Source organism: Caretta caretta, chromosome 9 (genome assembly GCF_965140235.1).
Source record: "Caretta caretta isolate rCarCar2 chromosome 9, rCarCar1.hap1, whole genome shotgun sequence".
In the NCBI taxonomy this organism is placed as follows: Eukaryota; Metazoa; Chordata; order Testudines; family Cheloniidae; genus Caretta; species Caretta caretta.
In genome coordinates, this window is record NC_134214.1 from 45528495 (window position 1) to 45550747 (window position 22253).

Here is a 22253-nt window from a genome sequence, read left to right on the forward strand (position 1 = left end):
TGCACCCCCTCCCCCATCCCACACCCCAACCCACTGCCCTAGTCCTGAGCTCCCTTCCAGAGCCAGCACCCCATACCACATCCCAAACCCCCTCCCGCACCCCAACCCTCTGGCCCAGCTCTGAGCCCCTTCCCAACCCAAACTCCCTCACAGAGCTTGCACCCCACACCTCCTCCTGCACCCCAACCCTCTGCCCCAGGCTTAGCCCGGAGCCCCCTCCTACACTCCAAACCCCTTGGCCCCAGCCCAGAGCCCAGACTTCCTCCCACACCCCAGCCCCCTGCCCTAGCTCTGAGCTCCCTCCCAGAGCCAGCACCCCACCCCACCCCACCCCACACTCCAAACCCCCTCCTGCATCTCAACCCCCTGCCCCAGCCTGCTGAAAGTGAGTGAGGGTGGGGGAGAACGAGTGACGGAGGATGGAGCGGTGCAGGAGCGGGGTCGCGAGGCGGGGGCAGGACAAGGGTATTTGGGTTTGTGTGATTAGACAGTTGGCAACCCTATGCTGTGCTGAACTGAAGCCTCAGTGGATCTCTCCATTTCTCAAGGTAGAACCAAATCCCCAGCGAGTGTAAAGCATCATAGTTGAATTGAAATCAATGGAGCCATGCTGAACCTACACCCCAGCTGAGGATCTGGTCCTACAAGCCCCATTTATTGGATGTAACAGACTTGGTGGACAAAATGCGAGCTCCAGAAGTGTAGTCTGTGGTTTAGATAGTGCAGAAGTGGGATTCATTCCTTACTGCTAGTTTGCCAGGACATCCGTGTTCTCCTTACTTATGGGGGAGAACAAGAGTCCAGGCAGATTCAGTGCATGGGCCCCATATTTTCCTTCTTTTTCCAAGTAAGAGGGAATTTAAATGCCATTGTGTGAGCTGCAGTTCTCAGTATGGAATCCCGGCTCTGCATTCACTGCTCATGGGCAGTCTCTTCAGCATGACTACATTAACTGAGAATTTATATGGGCAAATTCAGATCTGTCAGGACACCTGGATTCTCAGTCATTTGTCCTCACACAAATTACTTGACACAAATTATGTATTTATGCCTGTAGCAAAAGTCCTGGTCGGGAGTCTGACTGATTGGGACATAAAAGTTTTGAAATCTTTTGCTAGGGCTGTGCAGGAGGCAAAGAAGAAGTTCCTTGTCTCCTCCTTAGCATCCTTAGTCCCTAGCAGAAGACCTGTTCCAGATGATAAAACGTTGTAGTTTGTAAATAATATCACTTGGATGTGGACCTAGCTCTGACTTTCCATGGGGACAGAACTGTTTCTGGAGAGTCTTTTCTGCTTGAGCACCACACTGAGGTTGCATTGGAGGAGCTTCAGGTTGTTGCCTATAAGTTGGACCCATGTCCCTCCGGCGTGGTAAAACCCTATGGTGAGACAGCATATCTGTTGCTGACAGGCATTGTCAGTGCTGGCCTTTAAAAGGGCAGGATGCCAACTTCTCCTACTGGAATAATTAATGGCTCTTTGCTCCAGCAACTCAAGCATTGCCAATTATCACTTCACCTCTGATCTATTTCAGGGAAGAGCTATAGGGAATGGAGTATCAAAGCAATTCCAGCTAACCTGGGCTTCTCAGACTTCCTTGATTCTATGCAATCCAGTTTTAGTTGTGGGTCTAACATGGAGATTGCACTGGTTTTCCTGGTCCATGCTCTCCTGCTAGCAACAAAGGCAAATCGGCGTCCCACATCTTTGATCCATCAGCTTTTGTCAATAATGTTGACCGGAATGACTACATTTAGCTATAATTGAGTACACATAGGTCGTATGAATGTGGATGTGTGCAATGTGTGGGTATGGTTGTGATAATCCTATCTTAACAAATGTTAACTACATAGAAATCTAAACAGACTCTTTGTGTTCACTGCAATATCTGTAGCACTAAAATGGCTGAAGTGGAATGGACATTTGCAAAATGATGTTGCATGTTCCTTACTTGAATTTTCTTTATTCTTTCCTAAGCATTTTGTTTGATACTTTTCTAAATGTTATTAGATATTCAAATGGGGTAACCTGAGACCAGTTAAATATGCGCTATGGCATACTGAACTGGTATGAACTGAATTGAAAATTGCCTGGAATTACCTAACAGTGGTTTTAGTACAGCTGATGAAGTAGACTGTGTACAGCAAGTCTTCTAGGAAAATGTCTGATATTTTTGCCAATATTCATGCTGTGCTGCCATCTAGTGGCCATTCTGAAAGGCACATGAGTCTCATAACCTTGAGCCGTCTCTTCATACGGAATTACTTTCCCATTGGCATCTATATTCAATTATATAAAGAAATGTTTTATTACTGTTATTTACCTTGTAGTAATGAGTGTCCCCTAATTTACTCCTTAACAAAAACTATCAAAGCAGAATGTATCTAGTGATTTATTACCCTAAACCATCCCCATAAAAAACCTTCAGTCTTGACTAGTAAATCATTTACTGAGGTGCTTGCCCTTGATTTATATGTATTTCCTCACATCACACCTGTGATCCTTCCATCCAAGAGGGAGCCCATCAATGTCACACCTCAGTTAACGGGAGCAGTGGCTGGGTGATGTGAAGGCATCCCCCAAGTACTGAATAGCTATGCTCTGCCGTATTCTCAGCCCCTCCAAGATCTACAGAGCAAACGGTCAGGTCTACTGACTGAACCTAGTTATCCCTATCACTAGAATTCCCTCCACCCTCCCGTGGCCAATCTCTGGGCCCAGGTTCTGGATATTTCATAGAATTAATTCTGGAGGACACTGACTAACCAGTGTGTGGGCTCTAGGAACGTGACAGGGAGGAATTGCTGATCACAACAGCCTTGCTGTCCTCCAACATGCCCTTGTTGGTGGTAGAAGGAGCTGAATTAGTGACGCAGGCAAGATGAGAGAGTAAAAACAGGGAATTGAGGGACTGTTATCCAATGGAAACCCATGTGTGTTTGACACAGCTCCGAGTGAACCAAGATGAACCCATGGAAGACTACCCTATGAAGGCAGAGGACGGCAAAGAGGAGGATGCCAGCACCGCCGCCCGGCGTTATGGGGTGGGGCAGACAAGCAAGGACCAAATGAGGACCAATGTTATCAACGAGATCATAAGCACAGAGAGAGACTACATCAAACACCTGAAGGACATCTGTGAGGTAATCAGGCTGTGAAAGGAGAGAATGAGGGGCATATAAAATGGGTGTGACCCAAATGCATGAACTGAACCCACTTCAGAAGGGAGAGATCCCCAACCCCCACCCTACTAAGCTGTCTTGTGCTCTTCTTTTCTCTCTAGCTGCAAACTACTTTTCTTCCCTTAAGAAAAGAACCCTCAGTTAGCAGAGTTGTCTCTCTGTCATATACCTTCTGCCTACCCCCTGTGTAATCACCGTGCATGTTCAGGAAATGGAGAATACTGATTCATTCCAGGAATATCCCAAATGCTCCTTTATTTGGAACACGCAGAGGAGTCCTGATTAAATGTAATTAACTAAATTTCCCAAGCCAAGAAGACTAGAATACTAGCACCACTATATTCTTTATTAATAAATGGTGAGAGGTGGCATGATCAGAAATACTCACCTTCGTGCAAATCATATACTCACAGACCCAAACCGTGGGGACTGTTCGGCCTATTAGAGCATTCACTTCTGAACATGCTGAATATTCTGACATCTCCTTTCACAAGAGACATGCCATGTGATGCACTGAATAAGTGATAATTGGTGATAACAGCTTTGCATGGACATAGCATCTTTCCTCCCCAAACACTTCACAAAATACATACCTAAAACACCACTGATCTGCAGCCTCCTCCAGGATGGAGGAAGGAAGCCAACTGGGGAGAATCAGAGCACCCAACAGGGAAAACAGAGACAGTTTTATCTAAGGACTCTAGCATATTCAAGCCCAGATCCTCAGCTTGTGTAAAACAGCATAAATCCATCAATGGAGCTATGTCGATTTATACCAGCTGAGGATCTGGCCCTTTGGGTTTAACCAGAGTATCTGGTACCCATACAGTCAGCTAGTTATTTACCGGAGAAGATTCTATAGGGCAGGTCGTACCTTTGAGCATGGGTTACGGTATCATCCAAGGCATGTTTTTGACTATGGTTTGATTTCCAGGTGTGCCATTTTTAGGCATGGTACCTTCAGAAATAGTAATAAAAGCACAGCAGACTCATACTAGAAAAGTATAGGGTTTTGCTCTAAAACCCACTTTCATTGACTCCAGTGGTCTGTGGACCAGGCCCTTGAGCAAGTACCCAACACCCCTTGAAAATCTGACTTCCTTCCAGGGTTACATTAAGCAGTGCCGCAAGAGGGCTGACATGTTTACAGAAGAACAGCTGAAGACAATCTTTGGGAACATTGAAGACATTTACAAATGCCAGAAAAAATTTGTAAAAGCTCTGGAGAAGAAATTCAACAAAGACCATCCACACTTGAGTGAGGTCGGCTCCTGCTTCCTGGAATATGTGAGTTGATTTACAGTGTCTACGTGGGAAAAGGCTAGTGGGCCAGATGTTAGCTGGGGTGGACCAGAAGAGAAGTCTGATATTTCTCTGATGGAATTTTTAAGCTTTAGGTTTTTTAGAATTAAATTTATAGCCCTTCTGGTTGCCAAGAAGACCTTCCCAATGTGACTCACTAAAAAGCTGCCTTGCTGAGTGCAATACCTCTCCATTGGGGGTGATAGCCTAATGTTGCCATTTGCAGGCCAATATTTTAAGTGTTTCACTGCTGATCATTTCATCAGAAACATCCATCTGGGTAGGGGATAGAGTGGCCTGTGGGGTACATGGGATGTTGGACGCATCCTAGCCTGTCTGATAAGTAGCAATTACCATAATTTTTAATTGGCCTCGGCCAGGCAAACATATAGGACATGTATCAGATGGGCCTCTTCTCCCTAAGAGGAGACTGCGGGTTGGCATAATGGAAGTGGCCTGAGGGGCACTTGTAAATCCATCATTGAGCGTATAGGCCCACCAGGGAGAGAAGTATATCAGCGCACCTGGCAGTACCCACTACCAAAAGGCACCACTGCCAAGGCCAGGGTGAGGTGTGGAAGAGACTAGTGGTTGCCTACCAGGATAGGTGGGTGGAGTCCCTTTATTGTGACGCAGTGTAGGTACTGTAGTTGTTTTGGGCAGAGGGGCCTGCAGTGGCTGAGATCTGCACTGTGCAGCATTTTCAGGCCCAGACTCTGATATGAGAGGGATGACTACTCGGGGTTGCCTTTTCATTCCCATCACAGCAAACAGAGTTCCAGATTTACTCCGAGTACTGCAACAACCACCCCAACGCCTGCATGGAGCTGTCCCGACTCACCAAAGTCAACAAGTATGTCTACTTCTTTGAAGCGTGCCGCCTGCTTCAGAAGATGATCGACATCTCTCTGGATGGGTTTCTGCTGACCCCAGTGCAGAAAATCTGCAAGTATCCACTGCAGCTGGCTGAACTGCTCAAATATACCAACCCCCAGCACAGGTAGGTGCAACATGTTGGGGAACGGCTTAGATGCACATGGGAATGGGCAATTTGAGAACAGTTGTCTCAGAGTTACAGAAAAAGGATACTCGTGGTAGCTGTATGTCATATTCACAGTTGTTTAGCGTGCCCTCTTACCAGATAGATCCTTTTCTATTAGGCAAACACTGAGCTTTCTCTACCTGTGTAGTAGGTACCACCCTACTGTTTGTTCAGTATCGCGTTCACTTCCTTATTTGAGCCCCAAGAGTGATATTAGCACAGCCAATAGGCCTCAATGGTCAATTTTTGCTTCCTTTGCTGGCTGTGCAGGAGCACAGCACAAAATGCTGTAGGTCCTACCAAAACAGAGGCTGTTTTTATGGGAATCTGAACAAAGACTGAGTTAGAGGTATCATGTCTGAAAGGATGGGTTCTTTGGCCAGAATTAGCCAGGCTGTCTGAACAGCTGGGCTGTGGCTGATACTACAGGGTATGAGGAGAGTAGTGGACTTGGCCTGCTGCTGTCCTATGGCCCAGTGGATTCATAGTGAGCACAGACACTCACCTTCAGGTATCTAGCCTGCCCTCCCTGCCTGCAGGAACTGTGTACCGTTATGGAGATCTTCTCCATAGCATCAGGGGGCATGCACAGTTCATATATTAGGTCTGGGCTGCTTCAGCGCCCTCACATAGTCAGCCCCCAGCTTTGAAACCCGTTCCTGGGACACACTGCATGGGCACGTTTGTTCCATGTTTTTGATTTTATGGAGTCAGGGTAATAAGCTTAAAAAATACCCAGCTACCTGTTTAGGACCAGATCCTCAGTTGGTGGGAATCACTGCACTTAAAATGTCTTCAGTGGGGCTATGCAAATTGCTAAGGATGTGGCCCTTTGGCTCTAAAGAACTTTCCCTAGGGCATCATAACAATTTTAAGGCACGGCAAACTTGGGGCCTGTGTTTTTAAACAGAATCTCTTTACAGTTTTGACAGAATCTATTCAAATTCTCATAGTGCAACCATCGATCAACTGTTTTTTTAAGGAATCACAGTAAGAGGAACATATTTGTGCCTAATAAAATGTGTCCCTAAATAATGCACCTGGTATAACTAGAGTTACACAAATAAACCTGACAATCTGTATTGGAGGAAAGTGATCATAGTGACACACTGTGAATTGAGCTGGACTTTCAAGTACCTAATGACCACACTGCTGTTTCTCAGAATTACTTTATGTGTGTGTCTTATTAAATTTTTAAACACTGTGTAGTGAAACTAAGTATATCTGGAAGGGAGTACATGGCGGAGTGGGTGCTCTGAGATTTTAGAAATGGTGTGTGAGGCAAGACACTCCAGCCCTCTTCTTCCAGGGCTAGTTTGAACACTAAGTCCCAGAGGAAGTGAGTGAGATGGGGGTAGCAGATGGTGTGTGGGTTGGCTGGGGGAAATTCTGTCCTACCACAAATAGATAATGCCTCCTGTTTGAAAGGGACCCAAGCATTTCTAAATGGTCTTGCCCCATGCCTGACAATTAAAACTTTCAAATTTAATGGCATGAAAACATTGTGACTTTAACAATTTCACTTAAAGAATAGTTTGCACCTGCTGGGTCAGATTTTCAGATACTCGGCGCTCACCATTCGGGCCTGGCTTTCCAAAGAACTCAGCTCCTTTCAAAATCTGACCTATTTTCATGCCTAAATGGGAGATGAGTTCTTCTGAAAACGTGGGCCACAGGGCTCTTTGTGTGACATTCTCCAAATGCTTTAGAAATACAACACAAGTGAGTGGCAGAACCAGAAATGGAACCCAGATTTCCAGCTCTGTGCTCCAGTTCGCTAGACTCTAGAGTTGCAGCACTTTTGGATTCCCGTCTGCTCATGTAGGCATGCCTAACGAAATCTGTTTCACCCTAGGGATTTTAAAGATGTTGAAGCTGCCTTAAATGCCATGAAGAACGTTGCTCGACTGATCAATGAGAGAAAGAGGAGGCTGGAGAACATAGACAAAATTGCCCAGTGGCAGAGTTCCATAGAGGACTGGGAGGTGAGGGGACTCAAGTGCCCCACAAAGTGAATGGGGCCCCCAAGTGATTATTTTATATGGCTCACTAGCCCAATCACATTCTGTCACACTCATGCTTGTTGATTCACCTTCTCCTGATAGGGATGGAGGAACTCTGAAAGACCTGAGCTAGCCTGATACCCTTCTACAGCTTTGTACAGCTCTCTGGGTGCTGTTTACCATCCGTCCTTGCTCTTTGCAGAAGGAAATTGGCACAGCTGCTTACTGAAATTCCAATAAATCATTTACTGTTTGAACAATTTTCAAGCATTACTGAGGCAGGCAGACTTGGCATCTAGTATTCTAAATGATATCTATGAGAGGGTTACCAGGCCCTGACAGATAAAATGGCATCTGAATTTTCCTATAGTATTTGTACATGCTCAGAAAAACTCTTTTTAAAACCAGCTTTATTTATTTATTTATTTTTAAGATAAACAAAACTGCCTGTTTTCTAGAGCTGAACAAATGTATTTTGATTAAGTTATCCTTTCCCCCCCCCCCCATCAGCTGGTGTAAACTAACGTAGCTCCTCTGAGGGCAGAGGATTTGGCTCAGAATATCTACTGTGAGCAGCTGATGCAGATCTGGCAAATGGGGCTGAATTCATAACAAAATTTCCTTTTCTGCATATGCCCAGCCAAATTGGTGCTGAATGGATGTGAGAGGGACAGCATCCCTCACCCTGATGGGAGTCAGGGATTGTGCTCCAGTGTTGTGGTGGAATGAGATCATGCTGTGGTAACTGGGCCTACAGATTTACCCTAATTGAGAGCTCAATTGTAAAATAGTGTGTTTACGTTCATAAAATGTCACAATAACCTAGAACAACAAATATTGATGGGAAAAGGTGTAACAGGAAAACAGACTGAATCAGTCCAAATAAAAAGGCCTCCTGATATAACTCAAGGAGTGTGTTTAGAGAAGTGTGCAACCAGAAATCAGTGAACCAAAATTGGTGTGTCAGAAACTAGGCCTAACTGGTGGACAAAATAATGAGGGGATGTACTATCCACCCATAACTCCCTTTCAGAGGTCCCTAAAGAAAAAGATGTTGCGGGGAAATTGGCTACTGGAGCAAGTTTTACCATCATGGCTGCTACTCCCCACCATCTCCTGGGACCCTGAGCCTTCATCATCCTGATCCTGGAGATGCCCTGACAGGCCAGGGAGAGTGACCGAGGGGATGTCACCACCACTGCCAGCTCCATCTGAATCCCAAACACCACCTGAGATGAAACAGGATTGGACTTTAACAGCAGCAGCAGAAGCTCCAGCTCATCTCCACTAACTTCTTCTCTCTTCCCCAAAAGGACAGTTATGACCATCCTTGATGCTATCTAAGAGATGTCAGACAATGGGGCTTTTCCTTCTAAAAACTCTCTCCAGCTAAAGGGAAAGAGAACAAGAAATCTTGTTAAAATGAAAGCCTTACTTAATGCTTTATATTTCAACCGCTTTAACTGTTTTTCCTTCTTCTCTATGTCTTTAATGAAAGCCTAAGGATTTTTAATGGTGTGTTTGCCATAGTACTACGCAGGCAGAGGTCTCTGCATACCAAACCCTGAACCTTGTTTAATGCTGTTGAGTGTTGGACAGTGACTGGGTTATGTTTACACCTTTGGCCCATTTATTCCATCTAAGTTCATACAACAGCCCTCTCGCCTTTTTCACTCCATCCACATTCACAGAGAAGGCCTGCATCCAGGACGCACCAATTTTGGTTCACTGATTTTTGGTTGCACATTTCTCTTGTTTACCAAGCATAATCTTAACACACTTCTTGAGTTATATCCAGAGGCCTTTTTGTTTGGAGTGATTCAGTCTGTCTCCCCTTTGCACCTTTTCCCATCAACATTTGTTGTTCTAGGTCATTGTGACATCTTATGAACTTTCACCTCAGATCCAGGACGGTAGGTCAGGACCACACTATTTAACCAGTCAAGCCCAGGCGCTCAAGTCAGCTTGAATTCTTGTGATTCTTGGTACAAACTGACATGCTCTTTGTGGTGCTGCTGCCGCCACCAGGGTGAAGACGTCCTAGTCAGAAGCTCAGAACTCATCTATTCTGGGGAATTAACCAGAATCTCCCAGCCTCAAGCGAAGAGCCAACAGAGAATGTTCTTTCTCTTTGATCACCAGCTGGTCTGCTGTAAGAAGGTAACTTGAGGAGCCTGTCTCTACCTCTGTTGATTGATATGTCCACTGAAGTCAAATCCCAGCTCAGTTCAGTTTTACTTTTTACTTTCCCCTCCCCAGAATATTTTTAAAGAAAGTCAGTACGTAGGTTGGTAGGCTCAAGCTAGACATGTTGGTCTATCAGTCAGGGGGCTGGGGTGGTTTATGTGCATACACAGCAATTTTTTCCTACCATGCTGGTCTACTGTGCACTTGATTGCAGATGATAAATGGAAGTAGCAGGCTCTTGGCAGGCAGGTCTCTTGCAGTGAGAGAGGACAGCTGGGCATTGGCTTTTGTAGGATCAGTATGAGGCTTAAAATCAAATGCGTCAACATTGCCATCATTATTTTCGCTCTCCTCTAACACGGTTGTCATCAGCAGGAATTTAGGGCCAGATTACTGAAATGGTACTCAGAAGACAAATATGGCTGTGGCTGTGTATCTAACTTCCAGCTCAATTAGTTTGGATATGCTGCTCTCAGAGGGAAAGTGTGGTGTGTTACTAACCCAAGGAGATGGCCTATTTAAATAACAGGAGGGATCACAGGACTTAAAACTGTCTGTCTTCCCTTTAGGGGCCAGAGCCAACGCCCACTGAAGTCAATTAGAGTCTTCCATTGGCTTTGGCTCAGGCTCTAAGTGAGGATGGAACAAGACATTTCACTTGGGGTCCTGCCTTTTGGCACTTTCCCCTGGATGGGCTGTATTGAAAGATCAGTTTTGTATTTTGTTCAGGAGAAGCACAATGTGCCCTCCCCATATGTTGTTCTTTATTGAAAGCTCTTTCGGAGTTGGAGCTAATTCACAGGCCTGATTTTCAGCGTTGCTGAGCTCTCCCAGCTCCAGGTGATGTCAAAGAGCTCAGCACTACTGAAAGCCAGGCCCCCACATCAGTAGGCCAAGCATCACTTGGCTTGTTTTCATTGGGAATGCTGGCTGGTCACAGCTACACATGTAAGTGCAAAGACTCAGCTGTGGTTGTGGCCTAGTGCGGAGGAACTTTCTACAGCACGTCAAGTGACGACACCAAAGCTTTTCACTGAGCACATGACCCCCTTCACTTTACCCACGATTCCTTACTCCAAGTGGCTTAAACTGTCCTTAAATGAGGGCCTTGCCTCGGACACTAGAGCTGGCTGTATTTTTCACCACTGACGTTAGCAGGAAAATCCAATCCTGCATTGTGTGGCTTCTTGAGATAGATTGTGGGGGCCAAATCCTGCTCCATTACACTGTCTGAAATCTGGAGGAACAACGTCGACTAGTTGTCTGGCTTCGTAAGTAACCAGAGTCACCGTGTCAGGGCAGTGACAGGAATCTGAGCTTGCCTTTCAGACATTGTGGGAAAGTGACAGTGAATTACAGAAGCACTCTAGTGCAGTTGACAGTAGTGCAGTACATATTATCACACTGCTGTAAGTATAGTCCTGCCCAGACACATGCTCCATCAGCTACAGAAACCATTCCTGGGCCCCACCTGCTTGTTATAAGACTGCAGCCAGCATCAGAAAGCGAGTTCCAAAAAGCCACAGTCAGGGCGAAGAGGCCTAGGTGTCATTGCTTTTTCCCATAAGGCAGTAGTGCTCATCAGCAAGGTAATGGGTCGTCTGTTGTGGCTAGGAAGAGAAAGGAAGTGTGTGCGTGGAAATTGGATATAGTTGCAATGAAAATAATCTCTTCCAGGATCTCCTGCGCCGGGACATCCTCTATTATAAGAGTCGGATCAACATGGATGACATGGAAATAGTGGACGTGGAGGATGGGAAGGATAAGGACTTCAATATCAGTGTTAAAAATGCATTCAAGCTGCTCTGCAGGGACCCTGAAGAAGTCCACTTATTCTGTGCGAAAAAGCCTGAACAGAAACAGCGCTGGCTCAAGGCATTCGAGAATGAAAGGAAACAGGTTCAGCTTGACCAGGAAACTGGTATGGAAAGGCTGTCTGTCTAGCAGGGCCCTCCATCACACTGAACACAAATATGTGAAAATGCAATACATGCCCCTCTGGCCCATGGCTGGGCTGCAGATGTATATATTTTGCATGATGTTTCTTTTCCCCTCTGCTCATCACACAAAGAATAGAGCAGAGAGCAAGCCGTGAAATGAGGTCTTAGGGAGCTGCTAAAATCTTTTGCTTAGCCTGCTTGAACCATTAAATAAAAAGGTATGCTAGTTTTCAATTATTCTTCCTATTGGCAGGGTTGGAGACAGACTCGTCAATAACCCAGCACAAGATCAATCCAGGATTCTATACATGACCACATGTTCTCTAGGGGGCAAATTCAGCTCACCATTTTTATACTTGGTCTAATGTGACTAGGGCCACACAAGCAGGGCCAGCCCAGTGTGCCAAGAGTGCAGGCCATATGGTAAGCTGCCACTGACCATGCTAACCAAGGAGGCAGGGAGAACTGAGTGGGGGCGTAGCTGCCACAAAGTGAGGCACACGTTGCGTCTTGCAAAAAATTGGCAGAGCACCCTGTGCAGCATACACTCTCCCGCAGCGCCGGGGCCAATTCTGGCTGAATTCTACCCAGAATGTGTCCCGGGGCTCCTGCGGCAATGTAGACCCCAATATGGAGCTGTGCCTGAAGAGCACAATCAAATCCATAGTGATGTGTTCATCCTCACACTTCCCTCTTCTGATCTGTGCGTGAGCCCTGCTGTTTGTTGGAGGAACTAGGTGGAGCCCTAAGCGGTACAGCTGCTAAGAGGTTTGGTTTTGTCTTTAAGGTTTTTCAATCACAGAGGTGCAGAAGAAGCAGGCGATGCTGAATGCCAACAAACAGCACCACACCGGAAAGCCTAAGGGTGAGTGTGGCCCTTTCTTTTTCTCCTAAGCACATGAGTACCTCTAAAAGTACTGACTTCAAATAAGCTTGGCCTGATCAATGCATTAATTGCCCCCTCCCCCAGCTCGTTCATCTTTGGGAGCTTGGTAAGTGTTACTCTTCTCCTACCACTGTGTGGGGGGGTAGGTTTTCAGATCTTTATTCCAGTGGCACAGGGGTCACTTGGTATGGTGGAGAAAAAAACTGGGCAGGGAAATGAATGAGAAGCAATTGCCCCTGTTTTAGCAATAGCCATTCTAATTTTCTGTCACTCTGGGTTTATGGAGCCTAGGAACAAACTTGATCAAAATGAAGAGTAAAAAATACAAGCTGTAAATCGGATCAGCACATACAGTTCGGAAAACAAATATTTTAGTGAAGTCACGTTTAAATAAAAATCCAGATTCACCGATAAACATGCCTCCCTATTAAGCAATCTGAGCTTGTCAATAAACAGCTGAGCAATGTTTCAGCGTAACTTCCCAGTGACGGTATTTTTGTTTATAACAATATTTACAGTTAGTTATTCCACGGGTTAAGGTAGAATTTCAGTATTAAATAAAGAACACAGTGTTAATTCTGATTCCAGTAGGAGTCCATAGCTAAACACAATGCTAAGGAATCTCACATTGACTGTAGACCTTGAAAATAAATCAGACCCTAGTGCCATCCAGTCAATAACCCCTCTTAGCTGGATGGGAGACGTGACTTGTCACAAACTTTGATCCAGCTCCCTACTCATACTGTTAAGAGGGAAGTGCCTAAGGATTTCCACTGGTTGGTCTTGTTCCACTGGGGTTGAACAGGAACGCTAAAGATGGAGGTGACTAACACCTCACTAACTGCCTACTACCACATTGAGAGCTATTGTCTCCTAGGTGAACTAGGAAATGCAGTGTTATGGGCATGTAATATTTTTGCTGGATCAGGCCCTTCATCACTGACTGATGAGAAAGAAAATACAGAGAAAGAGTCATGACAAGGAAATAGGATCCTGGTGAAATTAATTGAACTATCCCCAAGCTGTGGAAATTACTCAGCACTGTATTTTTCTATTGCTTCCCATTATATGGAAATTTTCCCTGAACAAGCTGATTTTACTGCATGTGATTAGTGTCAATCAAGTGACAATAACGATGCTCTCGGACAGGCCAGCTGGTAGGCTCAGAGTGGTGGGAAATTGCAGGACAGTCCCCAGCAGCTCTCACCAGGTTGAAGACTTGGCAGCCTTAGCTAGGCCAGTGAGATTCAGCAACCCAATATTTCCTGGCTACAAGGGTCATTCTGTGTGTCTAATCATTGGTTCATTTTCCAAAACCCGTAGTGTAGTTCAAGGTAGCTAAATACAATTGGCAGCTTCTGCTTATGAGACTGTTGGATGGCATCTGGCTGGAGACTGGAATCCCCCTCTCAGCCCTAGAAGCCAGGTCTCCAAGCAATTTGAATGGGGCAGCTTGCAGGAATAATGACGAGGAGTTTTAGGGGAACTCCTGTGAAGTGAAAAGGGATGTCTAGGTTGAGGTCTTTGGGGCAGGGACATTCTCTCTGTATGTTTGTGTGGTATTTGGCACAGTATTGGTGCTATCACAATAGAACAGTTAATTAAATACCCGCCCTTTGCTGTACATGGGGATAGGCTAGATGCAGATGATGTGTTCTTCAGTAGTGTCTGTAGGTGCCAAGGACAGAAAGCAGCAGCCTAACAAGGGAGGTTTAGCAGTAGCCGAAGGGAGAATGAGCTCTATGAGTTGCAGGGAAGTTTCCCCTCCTTATGCCTGTCCTGTCCTTCATCATGGATGCTACCTCCAGGCGAAGATTCACATAACCGCCCTGAGAAACCAGACTTTGTGGCTGCACTCCCTCTACTGTAGCTTGCCAAGGAATTCAGTCTCTTACCTTTCTATGGTTCCTCCAAAGGCGACTGTTTAACCCTGGGTACTGGGAGGGGAATTAAACACAAGCTGGCAGTTTATTGCACAACCCTGCAAAAATCCGAGAAGGACAGTTTGGCTGTAACCTAGACTTGGAGCCGGATATTGCCAAGTATCATGGGAGTTTGGAAACAGGAGCCGGATCCAGTTGGCATAGGCTGCCCAGTCTCTCTCTAGTGCAGCGAACCAAGGCCCGATCTACACCGAAAACTTAGGTCAACCTAGCGATGTGTAAAATTCACCCGAAAGAAGGAGTTAAGCTGATCTGAGCCCCATTGTAGACAGCACTAGGTTGAGGAGGAATTCTTTTGTCAACCTAGCTACTGCCTCTTGGATTAACTACAGTGATGGAAAAACCGCTTCCATTGTTATACTGTGACACTATGGCTGCAGTGCCGTAGCTGTGCCATTATAGTGTTTGTGGTCTAGACAAGCCCCTAACTCCAAACACTACTGAACCCTCAGGGCTTCCAAATCCAGATCTATATCTAAATGCTGTGGACTGGGCCCACTGTTCACTAAGACTTTGCAACATTTAAACATTTACAAATACTTGCATATTTACAACCTGCCACACAGCCCTGGCTAACGTGCACAGGTACGGGTCAGTTAACCAGTCTCCCAAGCATTCAGAATTGGGTTCTGTTTAAGTTTGTCAGCAGTAGAGCACTGTCATGGCATGTCTACACTGCAAAGAAAAATTCGTGGCAGGCCCGTACCAGTTGACTCGGGCTTGGGCTTTGGGGCTGTTTCATTGCAGTGTAGACTTCCAGGCTCGGGCTGGAGCCCGGGTTCTAGGAACCTGCGAGGTGGGAGGGTCCCAGAGCTCGGGTTGTATCTTGGAAGTCTACACTGCAAATGAAACAGCCCTGAGAGCCCAAGTCGGCTGGTACAGCTTGCTGAGGGTTTTCCTTTGCAGTGCAGACATCCCTTAAGTGTCAGGCTTTGTCCTCGCATTGCTGAGCGTGGCTGCAGGCAACAGTCTGAGGGCATGTGAGCAGCTCTGAATTCCAATCAACATTTGGGGCACTCCCAGACTATTGGCTTAATCCCGGAACTGCCTTTGAGGTTAGATAACTCAAAACAGAGTCATCTGTAACTGGCTATTACTTATTATGGCTAACTCTGCCTCCGCTTTGAGAATGACTGTGTGGGAATCAGCCACGGGACTGTATCAGTCTAACGTTTGCTCTTCCCTGTCTCATTGTCTTAACAGCTGTCACCAGGCCCTACTATGACTTTCTGATGCGCCAGAAGCACCCTACCCTGCCTGCCAATCTCCCCCAGCAGCAAGTCTTCATGCTGGCAGAGCCCAAGCGCAAACCCTCGAACTTCTGGCAGAACATCAGCAGGCTGACGCCCTTTCGCAAGTGAGGGGCAGCCCCCTGTTTGTGCCTGAATCCCTTCTGAGAAAGCACTTTAGCCATCAGTTCCAGCTGACGGACCCCGGCTCTTCCACCCCTCTGTCTGCAAAGGATGGCGCATGCTCCGTCCTTCCCTATTTATTCTGCAGACTGACTGTGCTTGAATGGGTCCGAAGTGGGACACTTGCGTGTTTTTGTGCCAGTCGAAGTGAGCCATCCCTGCACAACGCTCGGGAGCCATACAAACCCCCAGGAAGAGATCACGACAGGATGGAGCCTGAACTATTTTTCATCTTACCCTTGTTGTCAGCTGCATCTTGACCCAATCCTCCCAGCTGTGAACATTATTGCTGTCTGACAACTGCCAGAGAGACTCTGGCCTTCAGCCAACATGGCTGCCCATGCAGAGACGGCAGTTTGTCCATTCCAACACCTGCCTGCTTGGTGTCTACTGAGCATGCTCAGAACCATGGTTCATTGTTGCTGATGTGATGCACTTTTGGGGGCACTAAACCCTTCCTTTCACTGCCCCAATTCCCGAGTTCATCTTCAAAGAAATGATCTTACTACACGGACTGATTAGCCTTTACTGGCACTCAGAGAAGGCAACAATGATATCGCTGTGCCCTTTTTCTTTCCCTGAGGTCAACACACCGCCGAACCATAGTCCGGTAAATGGTGCCAATCAAACCCACAGCATGAGTGAAGTACACGCAGCTTGCAATTGAGTTGATTTTCTTTGAGTTATGTAAAAAAAATGAGTTAGGGAAAAATGTGCCTAAAATAAGTACTGTTTTCAGCTCCTTAGACTTTTCCCACCGTCACCCTGCCATATTTCCTGGCCAATGAAAATGCTAAACGTTTGTAATGTGTTTATTTATGGCAAATACAGAACTGTGTATTTTGTAAGTTTGTAATCAGTCCCGTCAGATGTTGTTAACTTGATGCCTGTTTCGTCTGTCTTTCTTTTTTTCTGTTAACAAAAAACAAAGGCCAATATTTGCAAACTTAATCCCCTTAAGGTAGGGTCCTAACTCCACAGCTGAGCACCTTCATACAAAATGGATGGATTTTTCCAAACCAGAGAATACATCCAAACCCCTCATGTCAAGGTGTATTCCAGGTCGCCTGCACCTTTGAAAAAAAGAAATCAGGCCATTTATAAGGTGCCTAACTGTGGAATTGAGAGTTTAGCAATAGGCATGCAGGTTTGTAAATTGTGGCCAAAAAGAATTCATTTAATCCGTGGTTAGTAAAAGGAAAGATTCGCCTTACAATAGTGAAAGAGTTAGAAGCCATAAGGACTGAATTCCATAGCTTAGGAGAAGTTGTGGGTGGTTGGAAGGAAAACACCCATTCGTTCCAGCACGTTGCTATTGTGAGTAAGCACTAACTGTCTGCAAAGCTCAGAGTTCCAATGTTTGCTGATACTGTAGCTGACTGAAGTCTGGTTATCCAGGGATATCTGAATTCAGTAGCATGTACAAAGTCATTCTTGCACTATATCTTTCCCCTCACCAGGGGCTACATTTAGTTTCATAAAGAAACTTGTAAAAGTGACTTACAGCCAGTGTTTGTGTCTTACGCATACATGTCTGTCGGTGTGGTCCTCGTTCGGCCTCCTCACAATCCTAGCTGCTTGTTCTCCTTGCTACATAGGTGGCCATGTGTCACTAGAGGCCACTCTGGAAGTGGCATCTTTCAAAGTCCTCCTGGGGATGGCATATCTGTCAAGAGATACAGAGGAGCCTGGAAATATGCTAGTTGGTTGGAATTGAGTGCTCAAGGCTGCCAGTGGAATTAAAGGCCATCTTCCAAATTCCTGTCCTATCCCTTGATAGGTTACAGCACTGAATTTCCTGACATCCGCCGGGCACTTCAAAGCAAGTGCATCATTCGTGATGGTCCATTTCCTATTGATACGTTTTATTTAAATAAGTGGCAGTGGATGCCTTAGCCCTCGATTTCTGTTTTGCCTCTCACTCCTGTGAGGAATGAGATGGGAACATTGTTCCAAGATGTAAAAAATTGCCTAAGAGAGCTTATATGTAGCCATGCAGCAGCTGTATAGCCCAGTACAGAGACTGTCATGGGGCGTGGCCTTTCCGTGAACTTGATGCAAAGGTCACCAGCCTTTGTAATTGCAGACACACGCGCAATTTCCTCAGGCCCAGGAGATCCTTATTTTGCAATCCTTTCTGTAAAAGTTGAGCTTTTCAGCTGAAGGACAGATCTCTGCACAAGGTAATTTTTCCGAGTCATGGAGAAAGCGTAAGGTTTAAATACCATGAAAGAGCCAAATTTCAAAAGGGTCCTCAAAACTGACCTTCTGATTGTCTGGGCAACATTGCAGCAATGCAATTAATTGCAGGGCCATAGTCTGTCACTTTTGCAAATGCATCTTTAACTACAGGTAAACAGGTCCCTTAGAAAACTTTACTATATTCAGAATAACATCCTCTGATGACTACTGGTGTGAACAAGCATTCCTTTTCATACTTGTTTGTAGTGTTGCTGTAGCCGTGTTGGACCCAAGCTGTGAGACACACATGGTAGGGGAGGTAATAGCGTTTATTGGACCTAACTTGATTATGACACTCTGGTTACCTTCTCCAGACCTGAGGAACAACTCTGTGAAGCTCAAAAATGTGTCCCTTCCACCAAAAGCAGTTGATACAAGGAGATGTTACACCTCACCCACCTCGTCTCATTTCTTTTAATAATCAACTAACCTAAGCTTACCGCAGGAAATATTTAATTTACTAATGCTTTGGCCTTTTGCTTCTCTTGGTTGCAGTACCTGACGATAGTCTTCCTGCTGGTTTCCTCTTGCCCATCCAACTTTGTACTCCGACTCGCTATGGGAACCAGAACCAAGCAAGCTACAGCCACGTCCTAACACCAGGGCCATCTGCTTGGAGCATGCATGGGTTCACTGGCCATGAATGGACGTGGATTTTTTCCTCAGCCAGCCACTCTGCTAGAACCCAGGCATAGACTTGGCCCCTTAGCAAAGACTTGCTAAGAAGAAATGTCTGTGCCAGCAGTTAGAGGCCTAAAAATGGATTTACCACTGGCCCGACTTTGTTCAGAGTAGGTCTAGATGGCATACTGATGAAAACACCAGCAGCCAGTCTACATTAGTGCTGCTGCTGTTGAATGCTTAAGGCTAGTATGGCTTTTACTGAGCCTGTCTCTATATAAGCCAAAATCTGAAGCGTTATTCACTATTAACTTGCCCTAAGGACAACTAATGTGATCCAGCCTCAGGCTTTTGAGTACATTGTAGACTGTGAACATGCATGCGTAGGCCCTGTCTACGTTAGGCCCTGTCTACATTTTCTAATCATGTCTCATGGTTGCTTACACAGGTACCCCTGAGTTAGCAACCTAGGAGGCGCTCATGGAGCTGGGCTGCTGCACGGTTTCTTTTAAAAAGCGTGTCCTGAGTAGGCCTCACGACTGTGGTACTAAACACACTGACAGCAGCCTAACACCAATCAGACCTGTTCAGCACTGGCTTACCTGAGATGGTGTTAAAACCTGCAGCCATCACACTAGGGCCCCTAACGTTGCTAACATTGGTGGAGCTGAAGAAGCATTAGCAATGGTATTTTCAGTGCATGTTCCCACAGGGCCTACGGCTGGCATGATTACAAACCCTGTTAAGAAGCTGGGCTAGACTGTATCTACACTAAACCCTCCATCATTGTTACCACTGGTAGAGGTGAATTATGTAGATACCCCAGACTACTACAGCCACATTAGAAATTGGCTTTCAACATGATCACAAGTCCCTGTAGGGTGGGGGCCTGAAAAATGCGACTTCATCCTAACATTTTGAACCACTCATCATTTGCCTTGGTAACAATCCTTTCCTCTGGGGTTAGTGTTCTGCCTGCTGCTTTATCACAGCAATAACCATGTTACTGCTGCACTGAGCTTCATCTATGACATACAAGCTTCCAATGGATGTCACGTGAGTCATCGTTCCCCACACACGTACTGCCTTTGGGGTTCACATGGCTAGGGAGCTGAATCACATTATAGCAATGGAATTACTCACAGAAATCAGGATTGTAGAAAAGGGCCCTTTATCCAACAATTAGAAGAGGAGTCATGTTGATCTCCCAGTTCCCTAGCTCGTTTAACTGAGCTGATGGTGATTTCCTGCCTTGAAGCATCCTTGCGGCATTTAGCTTGCCACACTTCACGGGATTATCACAGCCAGAGCTGGATTGTGTTGCAGAAAGATTCAGCTTGACAGACGGCACTGTTCTTTTTCTGTTTACCCTTCGTGTCTGCATCTCTTCCCCTTTCCCTCCAGCCCCCGCAATATGTCTGTTTTGATTGGCCAGGAAGAAAATAGGTTGGCATGTAAGTGATGATTTTCTGATCATGACTGTTTCATAATACATAGTCTGGGGAGCTGGTTTGGCCTGGTTTTAAACTCGGTTTTAATTTCTAAAGCCAGTCAGCCTTGGGATGTAGGCTAACTTCGTACACTGGTATAAGTAGCGGTAATTCCACTGAAGTATAGAACCAGTCTAAGGGAGAGGAAGAGTCTTGAAAAAACAATTTTTTAAGTGACTTGCTTTCCTATTGTCCTCATAGACATAATCTGAAGAGTTTTAACTGTTTTACCTGTCTTGGTTCACACCTAGTTAGTGCACACTACAACTATTTGTGACAAGAATCCTTTTCTAGACATCTCTTTTCTAATAGATGTCAAGATAGATTAGTGCAGCCAAATGCTATCCCTTTTTATGTACTGTATTGAGTACTTGTAATTTATTTCTGGTAGAGAGGAGTGTTCTGCTTAATTGTCTGCTGTCACTGATAATATTTAAAGAGTTCCTTCAGCTGTAATTTTAGCCTTGTAAGAAACATCAAAGACTAGAGGCTGACCTCAGTTTAAGCCTAACATTAGGGATACATATTGGTTACATTGAAGAAGACGGGAGCTTTGCCGTTGAGTAGAATCAGAGTTTAGCTCTATATTCAGTGGAGTTCCAGCACTGATAATTGTATGACTGAGACAAGGATTGGACTCATTTTTTTCCCACGATTTCTTCCCATGCACCAACATGTGTATATATGATATAGCAAATTCACATAGCAGCTAATGGATAGAAAGCAGTTTACATGGGCAGAATTTAGCAAGTAACTGTCAACCCCATGTCTTCTTTTATATCCCGTAATAATTCAGTGTTCTCTAATCATACAAGACCTATTCCTTCATGAATGGACCATTGTGTTATCAGATACCTATGTATGAAATAGACTGGTTTGCTATGATTAAAGTCAGAAATTTTCTCCTGCATTATTGGGTAAAGGTCAAAAATCACACAATCATCCACATTCTCAAGGTGAGTTTTATTTTCTCCTCCCATGCCGGAGCCTGATACTTGGGTAGGAGTTATCATTCAATTTACTGCCAACTGGGGGGAGGGGCGAAGTGTTTGTATATACCCAGCAGATTTCAGAACATTATCTACTTTCTTAACAGTGGAACATGTTTTCTAGTGTATCAGCAACAGTTCAGTGGAAAAGAGTAGCTTTTTCTTCAAGCAGTCACCAAGGATTATTTAATATAGGGTGGTATGAACAATTATGTTGACAATTATGCCCAAGAAGAACAAGCCACGGCTTTTGACTGTTGTTGGTTGCATGCAGTGGCACTTAGAGGCCAGGACCAGATTGTGCTAGGCACCTTATAAACATAACAAGAATTTGGGCAATCCCAGCAGGGCCCTAGGAGCTAGTCTCTCTCCTCCAGAGATGAGCCTGTCACCTTAGCAAACATAGAAATCTGTATTTTCACATGCCAGTCCTATCTGGACAGAAGCACCTGACCTTCATATCAGGGGCCCATTCAAGACTGCAGACCAAAGAGTCTACTCCTTCATGTACTGCAAAACTGGGTTACTCACTTGAGGAAGATAAGAGGGATTTGGCCTGGCTTAGAATTTTTCTGAGCCATTATCTTGGAAAAAACGCTTGCCATCTGGTTTTTAGTGAGACAATTCAGTGTGCTCACCAGGTGGGACCTCCTTGTCAGAAGCTACAGGAAAAATATGTATTAATAGTAGAGTACAACTGGTCCAGACTTTACTTATGGTGGAGAGGAGGAGGGGGAATGGTTTAAATGTGAATTGGTTAAAAGACTACATAAGAAATTCTTGAAGTGACCAGTGTAATGTGGACTTTGTGTGGTTACCAAGAAATCTCTCTTCTGTTTAGAACATATGACTGACTGATCTTCCCACGTAAGCTCACTAGCTGGGAAGAATGACTATGTGGACTGCAAATGTTAGAGTAGGTGCTGTAGCCAGACCCAAGCTTCATGGTTCCATAGGTTCACCACAACTTTCTGGAAGATGTACGTTAGAATGAGACTTCCTACCAGAGCAAAAGC

The 22253-nt window shown here is 45.3% G+C and overlaps 1 protein-coding gene across 1 annotated transcript in view; it reads left to right on the forward strand.

Annotated features, from left to right (window-relative positions):
* ARHGEF4 (Rho guanine nucleotide exchange factor 4) overlaps positions 1 to 21158 on the forward strand; it is a 328085-nt gene extending 306927 nt beyond the window's left edge. The window contains 9 exon segments of the mRNA XM_048865082.2: positions 2948 to 3142; positions 4289 to 4468; positions 5251 to 5483; positions 7381 to 7510; positions 9557 to 9688; positions 11393 to 11636; positions 12443 to 12520; positions 15688 to 15785; positions 15788 to 21158. Coding sequence (XP_048721039.2) covers positions 2948 to 3142; positions 4289 to 4468; positions 5251 to 5483; positions 7381 to 7510; positions 9557 to 9688; positions 11393 to 11636; positions 12443 to 12520; positions 15688 to 15785; positions 15788 to 16156 — 1659 coding nt within the window. The 3' untranslated portion in view covers positions 16157 to 21158.
* The last annotated feature ends 1095 nt before the right edge of the window (positions 21159 to 22253 follow it).